A 19839-nucleotide genomic window follows, 5' to 3' on the forward strand; every position below is an offset into this window, starting at 1 on the left:
AGCTTTTCTGCTATGCATGAATGTTTGGTTTAGGGCACAGGTAGAGCCAATGAGCCATATGCTATATGGTGCAAGGACTAGGACGTATGAGTATGGTGTAACCTGGCCATAGCAGCATTGCTACATATTCTCTGGAGTCACAACTACATACTAATAATTTTTCTGCCTGGCTGCTCGTGTTCACATGGGCAAATATTTTAGCAAACACTGTGTCTCTGGAGAAACTACAGAACAATAGCTCAGAGAAGAAACAGCCAAGTGATCAAGGCTTACGGCACACAGGTTGGTTTCTCATTGAAACGCCAACGGAGGGACTAACCCGTGTGCCATTGGCCTTAGAGCCGGCCTATGGCTTTCATTCTTTTTTTGCTGAATGAAGGCAAATAGTCCATTCTTGTTATAATTATAAATCACATTCAAAGTAAATCTCATTGTGTGTTGCTTTTGTAGCTGGCCAGGGGAAACCATTTTCACCTGCACTCCACTCCCTCATTCTGTGCCTAGTTTGCTGCCTTCTACTACATAGGGACAACCAGGAAGTGAGGCGTGCAGCAGGTTATGGCTTCCCCTTCAGATAAACAAGACCTGATGGGGTTATTCCTAGAGCAGATCATGCTGTTCATTTGTTTTGATTTGTACAAGCCAACATAATGGGTCGATCTCTTTTTGCATTGCAGGTTCTGATTCTTGTTTAGGCCTTCTACCTTTTTTTCTGAGCATTGAGATCCATTTCTTTGCTATTTTCCTGCAGGGAGTGGATGACATTTGAAATAGAAAATGAAGGAGTACTATAGGTAATGTTTGCCTTGCAGGAATAACATTGATCAGGGATTGGCTGGTTTAATGCACAGACAGTCTGTGGGGACATCAATAGGTGTGTTTTGGTGTCAGTTACTGTATGAGTTGCATCATGTGCTTTGTTCAAGATACAATTAAGCATCTGAGTCCAGCAGAGCAGGTACAGGGCTAATAATACAAGGGAGCTAGAATATAGGAGTATTTAAGCACATAGATTTAACCTTTTTGTTACTGTGTGTTTAGCATAAACACGCCGACACAGGTGATTCTCACTCAATTAAAACAGGGTTATTTTCAAACCAGCATCACATAAATACTACCAGTACTGACATTTCCATTGGCGAAAGGTGGGAGTAAGGAAAAATTAAAAATATAGCAGGCAAAATGCCCCAGAGCCACTCAAGGAGGGTTCTCCCAAATTGATGCAAACATACTACAGTATAAAAGTGTTAAATGGAATAAGCGTGCTGCGTAGGCTGTATCAGAACATGAGGGGCCCAACTAAGGGCATTTCAATAGGGGGGCTGTTGTCTGATTATACATGGATTCAGTCTGAAGTATTTAATCCACTGGAAATCGCTGGATAAAGATGGCTGTACATTGGCCAACCCATACAGTACTCTGAATTGACAGATACCATGAGTGAACATACATCATGTGATCAATTCTCTATTGTTCGAATTGTTAGATCAACCACCCAAATGATTGAAACAATAGGAAGCGAGGAAAAGATTAGGCTCCTCTCCATTTCCTTTCGGACAAACCATCATCAGGGCCAATAATTCTCAGTCCATCCGTATTGTTAAAACTGGGCAAACAGCCCAACCAAATATGGCCATTTTAAAGGACATGTAAACAACACACACACACAAATGTAATCAGTGAACAGCCTGTCTGAAATCTTTAGATATCTGCCACTCTGGATGTTAGAATTCCTTCTCCTCCTCTAACCCACTGTGCCACCTCTCCTGAGTTCAGCTTAACTATTACAGTAGAACTTACAGCAGAACTTTGTATCAAAGTATATTGTGCCTGTGTAAACCTGCATTTAGCATTGCATGAACTTTACAGCATACGTGTCCTGTTTGAAGATGTTTCTGATGATGTGTCAGAGGAAAAATGGCCGCTGGTAGAAAACGGCTATTTGTTTTGGGAAAATGTGATGGTGCTGACAATGGAGGTGGTATATGCAGCACAAATTATGTGGCTTTGGTGGGGGAAGATATGCCCAACTGGTTGGAAAATGTAGAATTTACATGTCCTTTAACACAATGCAGGCTTTCCAAAGCAGATGCAAGAGAAACAACAAAGAGCCACAGGGTATTCGGTCTGTCTTTTATTTTTGTTAGAGAAAAATATATATATTAAAAAAAAAAACAGGAGAAAAATTACAGTTTTAAATTAACAGAGCAATCACAGACTTTAAAAATCTCAGTTTTAAAGTGATATTAAAGGCAATTCTGCCACAAATTCAATCAGGATTTATCCATTTAAAAAGAATTCACTGGGATTATCGGCATGCAGTAAATCGGAGCTGCAGGTGGAAAAGCTTGGCTTTACAGGTAACTGGATATACAAAATGGTGGTTTACCGTGTTACAATTCAGAGTACAGCACTTTTTAAGTCCAAGCTATTGTTAAAGGAGATGTAACCCCAGCAATACAAAAACATCATTCAAAACAACTGCCCAATATACAGCAGTTTACACTGGTTTTAAAGTGTGTAAATAGCATTGCTACTGCTAGTTTCTGTTCACTGGTTCTGACTCCTAAAACAATGTAGAAGAAGTTAGCCTTGCATGAGTCTTCAAAGGTCTACTAATCAACTGCTGCCTTCTACACTGCTTTAAAAGCCAGACCCACAAGTGCAGAGAAAACAAAGAGATGGATACTGCAGTTATAGCTACAAATAACTTCAAAACCGGTGAGAATTTGTAATGAATGTATATTGGAAAGCTGCTTAGAGTGGTATTTTCTTTCATTATTCAAATAAGATTTTTGGGTTTATATTCCTAGACACACAACTAGAAACGTACTAATTGTACATGCTGCTCCAAAAACATGGCACTCATTTACTTCAGGAAGTATCTGACAATGCTGAGGGACAGCTAAATTAGTCATGCAATTTTATTGGCTCAAACAAAGTTGACAAGGCAACATTTCGGCCCGCTTGATAAAGGGCCCTGCGAGGTCTGAAATGTTGCCTTGTCTACTTTGTTTGAGCCAATAAAATTGCACAACTAAAGAATTGATTCACTTTATCAGTGTGCAGCAGCATTTTGGACTATATGTGACTTAACAACCTGTGGCAGGTTGGGTAATATGCTGTCTACCACCTGATCTGAAAAGAAGGAATACAGGGGTAGAGCACTCCAACATTGAGTGGAGCTAAATTAGTCATTTGACGGGACATTCCCCTTCATTAAGGGAACATTCTATTGATGACATTCTCTTTCCTTTAAGACACTGCAAAGCTTCCATTGGCAGAAAGCTGTAGCTGTTAATCCTTGAATACAGGAAGAATATTGATAAAAAGGCTACATATCTGCGGTGTGCTTGCAAGGTGGCTGATATAAAGCAGTGGAGTTAAAGGAGAGATGGAGCCCACAAACTTCAAAAAGAAGAAATGTCTTGTCCTAAAAGGCATCACATTTTTTGGATAAAAGACTGATAATCCCATGTATTCCAGCCTATTAAAGACAGTCTGTGATCTAATATAAAATAGCAAGTCTGCTTTGCTCTGCAGGTGTGTAGCAGCACAGGGCAAAAGGGTGGGAGAGGGAGTCACCATATCCTTTGAAGAACATCTGAGAACAATGGTTGCTTGGCTTTCCCTGGAACCTTGTGTCACCTTGAGGAGCTACGCTCCTTGCTCACACAGTCGTCTTGTGTAGTGCTGTCCCCGTTCTCCATCACGCTGCAGATTTTCCTCTTCTTCTTCCTATGGGACATCATCTCTGCTCCAGAACTTAAGTCATCCTGAAGGTCAAAAATACAGAGGTCATTAAGCAGAGAAGGTTCCTTAAAGAGCAGGAACACTGAAAGGAGAGTGAACACTCTGCAGTGCCAAGCATTCAAATTCATGTCTAGTCCTAAAGTTCACATCACACTGGGTATCTCAGTTCCAGTGGTAACTATGCATGCTAAGAAAGCCAGTGTGTGCCAGCTTAAAGTTGCTAGGTATAGTTTTACCCTAAGGGTAGTTTTATGGGTTCCTATATTAAGTTCAAAAATGGGCAGAACAGAAAGGTCTCACCTCTGAGCAGGACTCGGAAGAGCTGGAAGAAGAGGAACTGGAAGAATCACTGGAAGAGTCTGATGCAATACCCGTGGCTTCTTGCAGGTCTACAGTATCTGCAAGTGCTGCCAACTCTGGCCGTTCCTGCTTCAAAATCCTGTTGGTATTGAGATATACTGTAAGGATGTAGGATATAATGTAGAGTCTATTGCTTACAAGGAGCAGCAAACCATAACAACTAGTCAGATTATATTTTGCTATGTGTAAGTGTACTGGGTAGACCCAATTACAGAGCAACAAGATAATTATGGCACTCTGGATGATCTGTAGGATATGACCAATCCTACTCGATCTTAGGCCACGTATCCCCGCTCTCACCTGTACCACTTCCTGGAAAGCTTGGGCCTCCCTCTCACTGTTTTGTGCCAAACTACAGGGAAGTTAGAGCAGCTGGCAAAGTTCTGGGTAACCGCAATGGCTGTGTCCAAATTGAGGACCACATGCCACCAACCTCCTGTGCAAGAAACAATACAGTCACTTGGCTGTTTCTGGGAATCTCACACCTTGTGTTTTAATAGCAACTTGCTTGCTTACCTGGCACAAACACGGTCTCTCCAGGCTTCTGCAGGATCTCTAGAGGTTTAAATTCAGGCGGCCATGACGGAAGCTGTGTGCGAGGATAAATAACGTTGAACCAGGTGATGGCCTCATCCTGCTGATTCCCCCCCTCATCCCGTGTCACTTTGATCAGTTCCCGTGGTGTGTTAGTAGGAAAGAGGCACCAACGCTTATGCCCATGAACTAGAGAGTTCCAGGCGCTGGTACCCAATGGGTCGATATGAATTCCAGTCCCAGAACGTGCCGGTCCCATCACAAACCACCTGATGGAAGCAGACGCATAAAAGTCTGTTTAGTGAACCATTGGCTATGTCTAATTAAAGGGATTCTGTCATGATTTTGATGATGTATTTTTATTTTGAAATTACACTCTTTACACTGCAAATAATTCACTCAGCAAGTGAATTTTTTTTAGTTGTAATATTGGTGTGTAGGTAGCCATCTTGGGTTATTTTGCCTGGTCATGTAGGATGGAACGGCTTTCTGGCAGGCTGTTGTTTCACCTGCTCATGTGACTGAATGTATGTGATATCACTCCAACTTGCAGTACAGCAGTTAAGAGTGACTAAAGTTTATCAGAGCACAAGTCACATGACATTGTCAGTTTTCCAGCTGCCCCTGTCTAGTCCCATGTCAGATTTCATAATTAAATATATAAAAAAAAATCTGTATGCTCTTTTGAGAAAATTATTTCAGTGCAGAATTCTGTTGAAGCCGTGCTATTAACTGATGCGTTTGAAAAAAAAAAATATTTTTCTATGACAGTATCCCTTTAAGAAAACTACTCCTGCTGCTGTCACAATATAGAGTTATTTGAATTTGTTTACCTAGCCAAAAACAACAAAGATAAATATATAAAGATGTGCGGATATGGCCACTCCTTCCAACCATCCTCCAGTTCTGGATAACAAATTATCACTTATTTGCTAAGGAGGGCTTACACATTAGAAGTAATACGTTTTAAAGTCGGTTTAAAGATACAATTCCCAGAATCCCTCAGTTGGCATACCGGTTTCTGGAAGTTTAAGGGGTGGAAAAAGGATGTCATGTGAAAAGGAGGGGGTCTACTATCTCTGGGAACTGATATGTTAAGCTACAAAAATGTCATAGCACGTGCCACCACTTTCTTGCAGTGGTTCCAAGAAGAAATGCAAGTAGCAAAGATTTATTTTAATGAGCTGGAGGATAACTACAGTCTGTCCCAGACATACATAATAAGCAGCAGCATTTCCATCATGACGCAAATACCATGTGATTCTGTGTGATACTAGAGAGGGTGCTTGCCAAATAAACTGGGTTATGCACAGCGGTGTTCCTATGATCACTTTTCTCAGCCAGTGTTGGCTTGACAATACTTTCCCTTTATCTCATCTACATTTATCCAACATAATCCTTTAAGAGACCCTAACCCTACCTGTATGGAGGGCGACGTTTTTCCCCAGCGAATTGGAACAGATCGTCACGGAAATACTTGGGCACCTCGTAATCCTCCAGCAGTTTCTTCCTCTTAGGGTGTTCACCATAGCTGCTATCAAAGATGTACAAAGGGCTGTCATCCCGCGTCCCCTCCATATAATCAATGTAGTACTTCATTTTCATTTTCACAGAGTAACCGTCATTGTCCTCCCCGCATTTGAATTTCTGGTTGCGGTACTTGCGTTTCAGCCGTTCCAGGGTCCATTTTTCCTGGGCCGGCCAGTCAGCGGTGGCATTGACAATAACCACTGGCTTGTAGGGTTTTTCATAGCGATCAATGAACTCCTCTATGGAGAGGTGCGCATCGTCCGCACGCTCAACGTTATCCTGCAGATAAATGTGCCGGGATTAATTCAATCACAATAAACATCCTTAAAGCACGCTCAGATGTTTTAGGGCTATGGCACACGTTAAGATTACACGCCCAAAATACATCTGCTCTATCGTGGGTAACTAATCTCCTGCTAATTTGGAAAACCGAAGCAACGCATGTGTTTTCCCATCGGTAATCTACACTATTGCTGGGGAGTCCCGGGTGACTAATCTCAATATGTGCCATCACCCTTATACCAAGTCATGTGTCTGTTACACAGTTGTATCACCTGTTCTCAATGATAACATCAGCAGCAAAAACTGCACCATGTGCCATTACCCTGAGGGGGAAGCGCAACATGTAATTATTAATAAGTATGATAAAGAGATTGATAGTCTGGGCTACCATGTGCTGGGGCCACAACGCTTGGTAACCACAAAGAAGATTTGGTCTTTGGCTAGATGTTCATTTATTATCACAGGTCTTTCTGTTTGTGGCCTCCCGTATAAGTCTTTCAGTCAGTCATTCAAAACACGGCCTTGTTGCTAGGGTCTGTAGGCACCTAGCAACTAGCCAGCATTTACATTTGAAGCTAAAAAGCAGCAGATTAAGACAGAGCCCGGCAGGATTTAAAGGGCATGTAAAGGCAAAAAAATAAAATCCCATTTTTACTTTCTTTAATGAAAAAGAAAGCCATCTCCAATATACTTTAATCAAAAAATGTGTACCATTTTTACAAGAAACCTGACTGTATGCAGTGAAATTCTCCCTTCATTTACTGCTGTGGATAGGAATTGTCAGATGGTCCCTAACTGCTGGGCAGGGAAACAATCATACTTATGAACAGCAGGAGGAGCCCCCGCCTTACTTCCCAGCCATGCAGAACTCAAGCAGCTTTGTTTATGACGATCCCTAAGCAGCCCAGACCACACTGAGCATGTGCACAGTCTTAGTCTTGCAAAGATGTTTAACAAAGTTACAAGATGGTGACCCCCTGTAGCCAACTTTGAAAGCATAAATTATTTTTTTAGATTAGCCTTGTGGTGCAGTAAGTTCAGGTTTATAATTAGTATACAAAATACAGCATTTCTAGCCTTATTCTATTTTGGACTTTACATGCCCTTTAAAGGAGAAGGAAAGCTATAGAGGCATTTTATTGCCAATAGATTAGCTGCAATAGTGCAAGCTAGAATGCTATATTTATTCTGTAGAATGTTTTACCATATCTGAGTAAAAAACTCTAGAAACTCTCTGTTTCTTTAGGATAGGAGCTGCAGTATTAACATGGTATGACATCACTTCCTGCCTGAGTCTCTTCCTGCTCTGGGCTCAGATTACAGTAGAGAAGGGGGGGGGGGTGGGGGGAGAGGAGCAAACTGAGCATGCTCTTGCCCAGGGCAATGAGGTTTAAGCTGAAGGCAGGAAGTCTGATACAGAAGCCCATGTGTACACAATAGAAAGAAAGAAAAGGAGATTTACTTACCTGGTAAAGCTCTTTTGCATAGGCCGTACTGTCAGTGCAGGACGTATGGGGTTAAGTTCTCCTCTCTGGAGGCAGGACAAACATGAATGAATTTTAGGCTCCTCCTCTTCCTGTGTCTCCTCCCATCCTCAGTTGTTTGCAAAGTCTGTGAGGAGACATATAGAGTAGACAGAACTAACTCCCTAACATAACTAATGATCGGCAGCAACCGGCATCCACACAAAAAGGGCGGGATGCTGCACTGACAGTACGGCCTATGCAAAAGAGCTTTACCAGGTAAGTAAATCTCCTTTTATGCATACGGCCTACCTGTCAGTGCAGGACGTATGGGGATGTCCCAAAGCCGTCCGAAATAGGGTAGGGAAAAAACAATAACTGATATGTGTGTAAAAAACTCTTAGTAGAATAACTATCAGGAAGCTAACTACGTGCTACTGCTGCTTGTAGCACCTTCCTGCCAAACTCAGACTGTTGAGCATGGAAAACATCAAACTTGTAAAACTTTGAAAATGTATGAGGAGATGCCCAGGTGGCTGCCTGGCAAATAGCTTCAAGTGAAGTCTCCTGTCGGTAGGCCCAAGAGGTACTGACCTTCCTAGTGGAATGTGCTCTAACTGACAAGGGGGGAAACCTCCCTGAGCTAGTATAAGCTGTAGAAATAGCGTCCACGATCCATCTGGCGATGGATATCTTTGATGCTGGTAGACCAGCTCTGTGTCCACCAAAAAGTACAAACAAGGCATCTGACTTTCTAATGAGTTGAGATCGGTCAACATAAATCTTAAGAGTGTTTACTGGATCTAAAGAGTGACTGTGCTGCGACTGGTCCTCTGGCTCCTGCGTTGGAAGGACTGGAATGACGATGTCCTGGTTGATATGAAAAGCAGTGACTACTTTAGGTAGGAATGCTGGGTTTGTGCGGAGGACCGCTTTATCCGGATGGAATTTGAGCCAAGGAGGTTTACAGGAAAGGGCTGCCAACTCTGATACCCGTCTTGCTGATGCTATAGCCAGGAGAAACACTGTTTTAAGTGTGAGGAACTTTAGATCTACTGACTGAGCTGGTTCGAAGGGGGGAGCTTGCAAAGCTTCAAGGACTATGTTGAGATCCCATGACGGAACAGGGTTCTTAATTGGTGGTTTTAGACGGTTTAGACCTTGGAAAAAAAGTCTTACTTCAGGTAGTAATGCCCACTGTATCTGAAAAAGTGCCGCTAACGCTGAGGTCTGCACTCTGAGAGAAGTAACACTAAGCTGTAAGTCCGAGCCGGCTTGCAAAAAGTTTAGAATCTGCTGGGATTGACAGTCCTTCCACTGGATATGCTGAGTCCTACACCAGGAGAAAAAAATACGCCAGATACGGTGGTATGTTCTACACGTGGAGGAACTCCGTGCCGCTAGCAAAGTTCGAATTACCTGAGGTGAAAACCCTTTCTGCTTCCAGATATGGGATTCAACAGAAAAGCCGTCAGGTTCAGCCTGTGGACTTCCGGGTACCAAGATGGGCCCTGTGTTAGGAGGTCCGGAAGTAATGGTAGACGAAATGGATGATCTGCTAGTAATGTCATTACATCTGCGAACCACGTGCGAGCTGGCCAGGCTGGAGCTATCAATACTGTCAGAACCTGTTCCTCTTTGATCTTTGTGAGAGTGCGTTGAAGAATTGGTATTGGAGGGAACGCATAGGCCATCTTGAAGTGCCAGGGAATAGCCAATGCGTCGACAGCCTCCGCCGTTGGATCCCTGATCCTGGAGAAGAAGCGTGGTAGCTGCTTGTTGTGTCTGGAAGCCATGATATCCACACACGGTCTGCCCCATTTCTGGGTGATCAGGTGAAAGACTGAAGGCTTCAACCGCCATTCGCCTGGATCCAGTGTGTGGCGACTGAGATAGTCCGCTTCCCAGTTTTGAATACCTGGGATGTAAATGGCAGTGAGGCTGACTGAGTGGTCCTGTGCCCAATTGATTATCTTCGAAACCTCCGCCATCGCTGCTGCACTCCTGGTGCCTCCCTGGTTGTTCAGGTAGGCAACTGCTGTGCTGTTGTCGGACTGTATGCGAACATGAGTCGCTTGAAATGCTGTCGACCAGTAAAGGAGGGCATTGAGTACGGCCCGTATCTCTAGGATGTTGATATGAAGCTGCTGCTTCTGGAGATTCCAGAGTCCCTGGCAACTCTGATGCTGCCAAGTTGCGCCCCAGCCTGTGAGGCTGGCGTCTGTGGAAATCACAAGCGGCTGTGGTAGATGCCAGGGCTTGCCCCTGGACAGGTTGATCCTCTGCGACCACCAAAGTAGACTGCCGCGTACCCGTGGTGGAAGGGATATTGACTGTGAAAGATCCTGGTGATCCTTGTTCCACTGTTGTAGGAATTGCCTTTGTAGGGGTCTCATGTGGAATTTGGCAAACGGTACCGCGTCTATAGTCGATGCCATGAGGCCTAGAAGTTGAAGGGCCGTGAATGCAGATATTCTGTCTGTTGGTATAGCCTGAATGAGGGAGTGGATTCGGACTATCTTGTCTGATGGCAAGAATAGACGTTGCTTCACTGAGTCTACTATCATGCCTAGGAATGGTAGAGACTGAGTGGGTGTGAGAATACTCTTTTTGAAATTGATGATCCATCCGTGCTGTTGTAATTGTTGAACGCAAGTTTGCGTGTGCTGATTGGAATCGTCGACCGAGTTTGCGACAATGAGAATGTCGTCCAAATACGGGAATATATGAATTCCTTGTGAACGAATCTTGGCTATGAGAGTCCCTAGAACCTTCGTAAAGATCCTGGGAGCTGACGTGAGACCAAAAGGCATGGCTCGAAACTGAAAATGGTGGTGATTGAAAAAGAATCTGAGAAATCTGTGATTGTCTGGGTGAATAGGGATGTGAAGGTAGGCATCCTTGAGATCTACCTTTGTCATGAATGCTGCTACTGGAATAGCTGTTGTGATGGAACGAATGGACTCCATTTTGAATCTCTGGTATCTGATAAATTTGTTGAGTGGCTGTAGGTTGAGGACTGGACGAAACCCCCCATCCTTTTTTGATACTAAAAAGAGGTTTGAGTAGAAACCTGTGAAATGCTCTTCTGGAGGTACCTGAGTAACTACTCCCTTGGTCTGCAGATCCTGTACGATAGCAATCATGGCTGCTGCCTTGGTTGGGTTTGATGAAGTTTTGGATGGGACAAATCTGTCTCTTGGGGGAAATTTGTTGAAAAATATTTTGTGGCCTAATTCGATGGTCTTGAGTGTCCAGGAATCTGAGAAAGATGTTCTCCAAACTGAGGCGAATTCCTGGAGTCTGCCTCCCAAAGGTACTAGTGGAGAGTCAGGAATCCTGACTTTTGGCTGGGCCCCCTTTGCGGATTGGCTTCTGTTGCGACTGCCAGGGCTTAAACTTTCTCTGAGAAGATTGGAGCGATGTGGGCCTGTTTCTGTTATTTGTTCTGGAGTAAGAATTTCCTGAACGATGATGAAAGTTACGCCTATGTGTGTTGCCGAAGCTATCTTTGCGTGGCCTCTTTCCCTGAGGGAGGAAGGATCCTTTCCCTCCTGTTACCTCGGAAATAATCTGCTTTAGTTCTGGGCCAAATAGTTGTAAACCTTCAAATTTGAGTGAGACCAGTCTATTCTTGGATGCTGCGTCTCCCGACCACTGTCGAAGCCACAGGGCTCTACGAGCTGTGATGGAAGCTGCTGCCGCTCTGGAAGTTAATTTGGTGATTTCTAGAGAAGCATCGCTGAGAAATGATAAGGCTAAGCTAATCTTATCCAGTGCTTGAGAAGTTTCCGGGTGTGTGCCTAAAGGAGATTTACTTAACTCTTGGCACCAGAAACGAGCCGTGCGTGCTACGCTGAGGGATGCTGATGCAGGTCTTAAGATAGCTGCTGAGTGTGTAAAATCACGTCTAAGGGCTGACTCAATCTTTTTGTCCATAGGGTCTCTAAAAGTACCCGCATCTTCTGATGGTAAAGTTGTAGATCTAGATAAGCGGACAATAGCTGAATCTACTTTGGGAGATTTGTCCCAAACTTGTTTAAATTCGTCCGCTACTGGAAAGCGAGATAGGAATTTTTGTGGGATGGTACTACGTTTATCTGGTTCAGCCCACTCTTCAGAAACAATCTGAGTAATAGATCTGCTGGTTGGAAAGAATCTAGATTTTTTTGGTGTATTGCCTAACACCTTATCCACTTTAGATCTAGGAGTTGGAGTCTCCTTAATTTCGAGTGTGTCACACAAATATTTAATCAGCAATTTAACATCATCTGGTTGCTTTTGAGAATGACCCTCTTCAGAGCTAGAATCTTCTGACTCGGAAGGGCTACTATCGTGACTGGTAGAGTCGGAGCAAGTGTCGGACTCTGAAACTCCTGATAGAGTGGAGGGTTGTATGGATTTGGGCTTAACTGTTGGTCGTGGCCGCTTTGACACTGCCTGCTGTACTGAAGCATCAATGTGTGTCTGTAGCCATCCCATAAAATTAGAAAATTGGTGGTCTGTACTTGGGCCACTGGAAGCTGAACTGGGTGGCTGCGGTTGTGGTGAATTGTGTACTGGAGTAGATGGTCCTGGAGAAAATTGTTGAACAGTAGTAGTATCTTGAGATGTATGTGGTATGACTATATTGGGGAGGACTTTAACTTGATCCACCTCAATATCAGAATCAGCAATAACACTGGCCTTAGTAATTTTATGTAGGCGAGGAGGAGAAGAGTGTTCAGCAGTCTCTCTCCTAGTATGCCTCTTCCTAGTCTGCCTAGAGTGCTTCTTATGCTGTCCATCCTGGGCAGAAAAATCATCAATTAGGTCAGCTAGTGCTCTAGATTGCGCCATTATAACTTAGTAGGGTAAAGAACCACTTAGCTGGCTGATGTACAGTCCGATTGCTTAGAGGTGTAAGCGCCGCTACTGGTAATGCGCCTGAATCAGGTACTCGCCGTGACACGCTGGAGTGGCGGAAGTGCAGGCAAAAGCGGAAGTCGCTAAGGGCGCGAACCGCTAAACCGGAAGTAAGCCAGTGACGCGCTTAAACAGTAAACGCCGGTCCTCCATAACCTCTCTCTGGTGCCTGTATAAGGCCTTGGCCCTTCTGAATGGAGCGCGCTTGTAGGGCTCACACAGGGCATAGCGCAATGATGGCGCCATTGTGGAGAGAGAGAGGGAGGATAAATCGGAGGGAGCACACATCGTCTCTCAAGGAGAGGGGCTCACCTCCTCAGTTAGGCAGACAAACTGGCTAGCTGTAAAGGACGGACGTCCAGTGCTGGAGTACTGGGGCTCAATTAAATAGGGAGCACACTCCTTATAGGGGGCTCACCTACAAACGAGCTCGCCTGTAGTTGAAAGAAGAATCAAAAGAAAATAAGTAAAAATAAAAAATAAAATAATAAATAATGAGGAGGTAGGAGATATGTCTGCCTCCGAGCAGGACAAACAAAAAACTGAGGATGGGAGGAGACACAGGAAGAGGAGGAGCCTAAAATTCATTCATGTTTGTCCTGCCTCCAGAGAGGAGAACTTAACCCCATACGTCCTGCACTGACAGGTAGGCCGTATGCATAAATGCAGTGTTTCTTTTGACAGGGGACTCAGAGCAGCATTACTTTTAGGGTTTACTGGTATATTTAGGTGGACCTTTCTGATAAGGCTTACTTAGTTTTAACCTTTCCTTCTCCTTTAACTAGCTCTACATCCCTTGGCAGGACACAGGGGTCCTGTTACTCTGCCTCTGAATATAATTGGCTGCCAGGGGATGCTTGGAGTTGTCTTTCAGTTAACTGCTTATCATTGGGGCCTCAGCCTTTAGTGGCCCCTGTTCCAATAAATACAGCTGTGATCAATATTAGCCAATCTGACCCCACCCCCAATTGTGAGGGTACTGCAACTCTAAAGCTGCACCTGATGTTACAACTCAGCAAGTAAAAAGATGTGCACCAGGTGGGCTCTTCCTACTTCCGTATGGGCTACTGGGTAAGACGAAATGGCTACCAGGAACAAAAGTCCCCTACTCTTCCTCACCCGCACAGTACTGGGGTTCAGCGAGAAAACCTCGCAATAATTATGGCGACACCAGTCCTGCGAGTCCTTGAGCTCGGGCCGGGCGCTACGTTTCGCCTCCTTGATGCGCTTCTTACTCTTGTGGTTCATCCCCGGTGTTTCCTGACCACCTCTGTCCCGACAATCCCTCCAGCAGCTTCACGCCCAACCCCTCTCCTCCCATTGGATAAACGTCACCGCCCCAGTCTCGCTCAGGCAATGGGAGAAGAGGATTAGGAGGCGGCACTTGTGGAGGCATGGTTGGGGGTGGGCGCCATATTGAGTGGGTCAGGAGTCAATGGGAAAGGTAGCGTAACATTATGTGATATGACCACAGGCTTACTATATAGATTCACACACCGCTAACTTATGGTAACCATTGAAAAAGAGTTGGATGATAATTTATCTCCATACTAGAGACTTGTGTGCGTTATATAAATGCTTTAAAAACGGCCATAGTAAGAGTGCTCGGTGTTTTTTTTTTTTTTATATATTTGAAAGCGTGAGATTCACCTGAAGCACTTTTTTCGAAAACAGTAAGGCGAAAACGTGTAAGATAATGGGATAAAGTATTGGCCGACTGTACTAAGATGGACACTAACGGAGGCCGCGCAGCGCATTATGCGTCACCACTTCGCGACACTACAACCCCACGTGTTGCTGCGCGGTCGGGGGTCCTTCTCTGTATAATCCCTGGAAAAGGGGGAAGAGAGCGAGCCGCGGATCGGGTCTATACGTTCGTGCAGGGAGAGAAAGGAAAGTCGAACACGAGATGCGTCAGCGTGTGACCATCTCCAGAGGTGCTTCCTGGATAGAGCCCCAAAGTGCCATGGGCTACGTGCTGGACTGCAGGCGCGGGTTGAAGAGGCGGGCTATGTAAACAAGATGGGCTAGGCGCGGGGATGTCAATTCTATTACCCCTAGCAACCATACACTGATTTGAATAAAGGACTGGGATATGACTAGGAGAGGGCCTGAATAGAAAGATGAGCAATAAAAAGTATAAGTAACAATACATGTGTAGCCTTACAAAGCATTTTTTTTAGATGGGGTCAGTGACCCCCACTTGAAAGCTGGAAAGAGTCAGAAGGTAAATAATGATAAAGCTATAAAAAAATATATAATAAAGACCAATTGAAAAGTTGCTTAGAATTGGCTATTCAATAACATACTAAAAGTAAACTGAAAGGTAAAGGTTCCCTCTCTTTGTTGGAGTTCCTCAAGGCTCTGTTCTAAGCCCTCTGCTATTCCCTCTACTACTTCTACTACTGAAATGTATTCAGTCGTTTGGATTTCAGTATCATTTTATGCTGATGCCACCCACTAGGAGTTATATTAGACTCACATCTGTCTTTTTTCCACACATCCAAACACTTGCAAAATCTCATCGTATTCAACTGCACAACATTGCCCGAATACGACCATATCCCAGTTCCGACTCAACCAGAACACTTATTCAGTCTCTTATCATCTCCCGCCTTGACTACTGCAACCTACTCCTCAAAGGTATTTCAGCAAGTCGCCCTTCTCCAATTTGTCCTAAATGTGGCTGCTAGACTCATTCATCTATCTCACCACTCAACAACAGCTGCTCCCATATGCATGTCCCTTCACTGGCTCCCAATCTCCTCTAGAATCAAATTCAAACTACGATCTTTCTTGGAAAAATTCTTTCCAAGAAAGATAGTTTGTTTCAATACACACAAGTAGCACTGAATCGTCAGATATAGAGGTAGCAACAATAGAATTCTACCTGTATCTGATGATTCAGCACTAACAATGGCTGATGTTTGGGTCCCTTCAGTACAATGTAATTATCCTACCGCACACCTGTAGTTCACCAATCCTGCAAGCTGGTGGTGCGTTCCTTCCGTTGACCCGGCCGGGTCCCCCAGCAACCAATGTGTAGAAGAAACGGATCCGCACACACACCGATTAGTGCAGTCGGGGATTATCCCCTTTTATTCAGCCACCAAACATCAACGTTTCGGGGGGGAACACCCACCCTTCATCAATGAATAAAAGGGGATAATCCCTGACTGCACTAATCGGTGTGTGTGCGGATCCGTTTCTTTTACACATCGGTGCCTGCAGTGGCACCCGATCAAAAATTTCCATCCAGCTAACCAATATCCAAGTCTTCTGCCGATATTGTCGGCTCATTTTCCACCATACACTCACCGAATATCGTATGAAAATTCATTATGATAATATCTGTGCGTCTATGGTCACCTTTACATTCATGGCCCTTAACAGTGAAGCCCCTCCCTATATTTCATCTCTGATCTCCAAATACTCTCCTTCACTCTGCTTCTGATCTTCGCCTCGCTTTTCCTCTCATCACTTCTGCCCATTCTGCTTTTCTCTGGAAGTCTCTGCCTCGAGCTGTCAGACTTTCTCCTTTCCAAACTCAAATGCTCCTTAAAAACCCACCTGTTTAAAGAAGCTTATTCAATGTACCTTAATCAGTCATTGCTGTATCATAAATCACAAAATTGTTTCTAAATTGAAAAAAGCCATTATTTCTGAAAACAACTAGGTGTTTGAAGGTTAATAACCCCTTTAAAGGAGAATTCAACCCCAAAGTTCCAAAAACCCTACCCTGCATACACCCCCCTCCCCACCAGCCTAGGTGTTACCTCTCCGTGCAGATTCTGTCCAGCGGAGTTCACGGGAGGAGTTGTCTAGGTAGAGTAGGGTTTTTTTTTATTACTTTAGGGTTTAGTTCTCCTTTAAGACCTTAGTCTACAATATCAGTCTGTCACTGTAAACTTTATGTTTTGAGATCACCTTTGCAGCCCTCACTTAACTTTACTTGCAGGCATTCCCTTTTTTCTTTTGTTTCACTTTGTTCCCTAAATTTCTTCTTTGTTGAAATGCAATTCAAGAAACAATGTTGCGAAGACAGCATTAAAGGGAGCAATAACCCTTGCACTGCAGAGCTTGCAATCTAATTTATGCATAAATAATTCACTTGTAATCCCTTCATTTTTCAGGTGCTGAAATGTCAATATGGCATGTATGTCTGGCCTGGTGCAGTATCTCTAGTGTCATCAGAAAAATCTGGCAAACAAAAGGGTGTTGGAGGTAAATGAACAACTATCATTGTAATTATTGGGCCTCATGGGCTTCCATGTAGAATTGGGTGACAAGTCATTCCAGAGGTGTTGAGCATCATTCTATATCCTTCCAGTTTGGTGCCGGTGTGAGTCTCCCTGGCCGCTAAATGTGGTGCCAAAGTGATTCGCTCTGACTCAGCAGAGATGCCACAATGCTCGGAAAACTGTGTGCGCAGCTGTAAGATGAATAATATTGTCGGAGTTCCCATCATTGGTCTGACCTGGAGGGGAAATATCTTCAGATGTTCTGGATCTGCCACTGATTGACATTATTTTGGGGTCAGATGTCTTCTATGAACCCAAAGGTAAGGCAGGAAAGTGAATGCTGGAACCCCCGCATTAAGGGGTTATTGACCTTTGAATTAACTTTAGTATGATGTAGAGAGAGATATTCTGAGGCAATTTGCAATTGCTTTTCACATTTTTGTGGGGTTTGAGTTATTTAGCTTTTGTATTCAGCAGCACTCCATTCGCAGTTTTAGAACACGCTATTAAGTATGAAATAAATGTCCCCTTTTTAAATCAGCAATCCAGTTGCTAGGGTCCAAATTGCCCTAGCAACCATGCATCAATATGAATAAGAGACTGGAATAGGAGAAAATGGGTAATAAAAAATAACAATAAATGAGCTTTTGTTTTTAGATAGGGTCAGTGACCCTATTTAAAAGCAGGAAAGTCAAAAGAAGGCTAAAAAAAAAAAAAACTATAGATAATTAAGATCAATTGAAAAGTTGCTTAGAATTGCCCATTCTATAACATACTGAAATCAACAAAGGGGTTGTTAACCTTTGAGTTAGCTTTTAGTAGGATGTAGAGTGATTTTCTGAGACAATTTGCAATTGGTATTCAGTTTTTATTTGTTTTTTAGCTTTTTATTCAGCAGCTCTCATGTTTGGACCCTAGCAAACAGATGGCTAAAATTGCAGAGTCCCCTAGCAATCATGCATTGATTTGAATAAGAGACTGGGATATGAAACAGAGTCCCCTAGCAATCATGCATTGATTTGAATAAGAGACTGGGATATGAAACAGAGTCCCCTAGCAATCACATGCATTGATTTGAATAAGAGACTGGGATATGAAACAGAGTCCCCTAGCAATCATGCATTGATTTGAATAAGAGACTGGGATATGAAACAGAAAGTTGAGTTATAAAAAGTAGCAATAACAATGCATTTGTAGCCTTAGAGCATTTATTTTTTAGATGGGGGTCCGTGACCCCCATTGGAAGCTGGAAAGTCAGAAGAAAATGGTAAATAAGTCAAAAACTATAAAAAAGTAAAAATTAAGACCTATTGAAAAGTTGTTTAGAATTGGCCATTCTAGAAAATTCTGAAATGCTTCATTGATTAACCCTTTAAATAGCAATAAAATGTAATTCCTTGTTAGATTTTGAAGATATCTTATTAACCGTGAACTTTGACAGAGAGGACGTCACAGGCTGAGTTCTGGACCGCTTACCAAGTCAGAAGGTAACGGTATATGATTTCATATAGGTCTTTAAAACGGGACTTAAGTTATTGGTTAGTTACATCCCTCACACATGGGATCAGATAGATACCTTATTCACATGTGCATTTACCATGCAGGTAAAGTCACGCCGCCTACTGCTTGCATGGAAAAATCTTGTGTGCATGTTGCCCACTTACATGACTGAACATGCTCAATTGATCGGACAACTTGGTTACAAATTTTTAGCATGTTTGTCCAACTTAAAAGAACACTTTTGTAAAGGTTAGCTTTATCCAGCCTGTTGTGAAATTATAAATAAATGCATTTTACAAGCAGGGTTAAGTATTACATTTTGGCAGTATAAAATGGTTTGTTATTGTGATGCAAAAACCACAACCCAAGTCACACTCATTATGTTGGAAGTAGTTCCCCCTCCTCCAATGAGACCCAGACTCCCTTCAGGACTATAATGGCACAAGCAGTTGATTTCAAGGTTGGTTATAAGAGTTCCAATCACATTAAAATTAAATCTAAACTCATTGTTTATTTACAGTGCCTAAGTTTAGAAGCTATACAGTGGGCCAACACTCTTCTCCCTTAGGATTGTGTTGTTGCTGCAGGGTTTATATATTATACTCATCCAATAAGTAGCCAACCAAAAATACATCTGGGTAACTTAAAAGGGGAATCATAAAATGAAAGGTTAATCATACTGAAACGTTATAAATATCAATAAAAAAAATCCCTAACAATTTGAGTAGCAGGACTTCAGAAATTAGATTAACATCTTTAGTATGATGCTTATCATTGTGAGGTAGGCTGTCAGGTAAAATACTTCTCATTACTGTTACTCATGAAACTGTATAGCTAAATGTACAACTTTTTCCTCAAATGGAATGGTTAAAAGTTTTAGCCTCTTACAGGAAAGCTTCCTAGTCACCAAACAGTCTTTACAAAATGTCAGAAGGGTACACAGCTATAGTGAAGTGTAAATTAGAGACTACAGACAGTCCCTGGGTTACGTATGAGAGGATCTGTAGGTTTGTTCTTAAGATCGAATTTGTATGCAAGTTGAAACATATGCATGCACTTGTGCATCTTGTTGCATTTAATAAGTAAGATGCACCGAATCCGAACAAAATCCTAAATTGCATATGCAAGTTAGGGGCAGGGAGGAAATCGCATGACATTGTAAAGTAGAGTAAAAAAGGTCTTCCCCTTCCCATCCTTAATGTGCATATGCAAATTAGGATTTGGTTCAGCTGAATCTTTCGAAGGATTCAGTGCATCCCTAGCAACAAGAC

General features: G+C 43.1%; 1 protein-coding gene and 1 pseudogene across 1 annotated transcript; one reads left to right on the forward strand and one right to left on the reverse strand.

The window, feature by feature from the left end:
• Window positions 1-2121: 2121 nt before the first annotated feature.
• Window positions 2122-14116, reverse strand: jmjd6.L (jumonji domain containing 6 L homeolog; the record flags this gene model as incomplete). Its single annotated transcript, NM_001092479.1, is given in 6 exon segments — window positions 2122-3776; window positions 4054-4192; window positions 4414-4549; window positions 4630-4916; window positions 6068-6456; window positions 13947-14116. Coding segments are annotated over 6 exon segments (1212 nt in total). The 3' UTR covers window positions 2122-3644.
• Window positions 14117-14736: 620 nt separating this feature from the next.
• Window positions 14737-19271, forward strand: LOC108701813 (annotated as a pseudogene).
• Window positions 19272-19839: the final 568 nt, after the last annotated feature.

The sequence above is a fragment of the Xenopus laevis genome, chromosome 9_10L (genome assembly GCF_017654675.1).
Source record: "Xenopus laevis strain J_2021 chromosome 9_10L, Xenopus_laevis_v10.1, whole genome shotgun sequence".
Classification (NCBI taxonomy): domain Eukaryota; kingdom Metazoa; phylum Chordata; class Amphibia; order Anura; family Pipidae; genus Xenopus; species Xenopus laevis.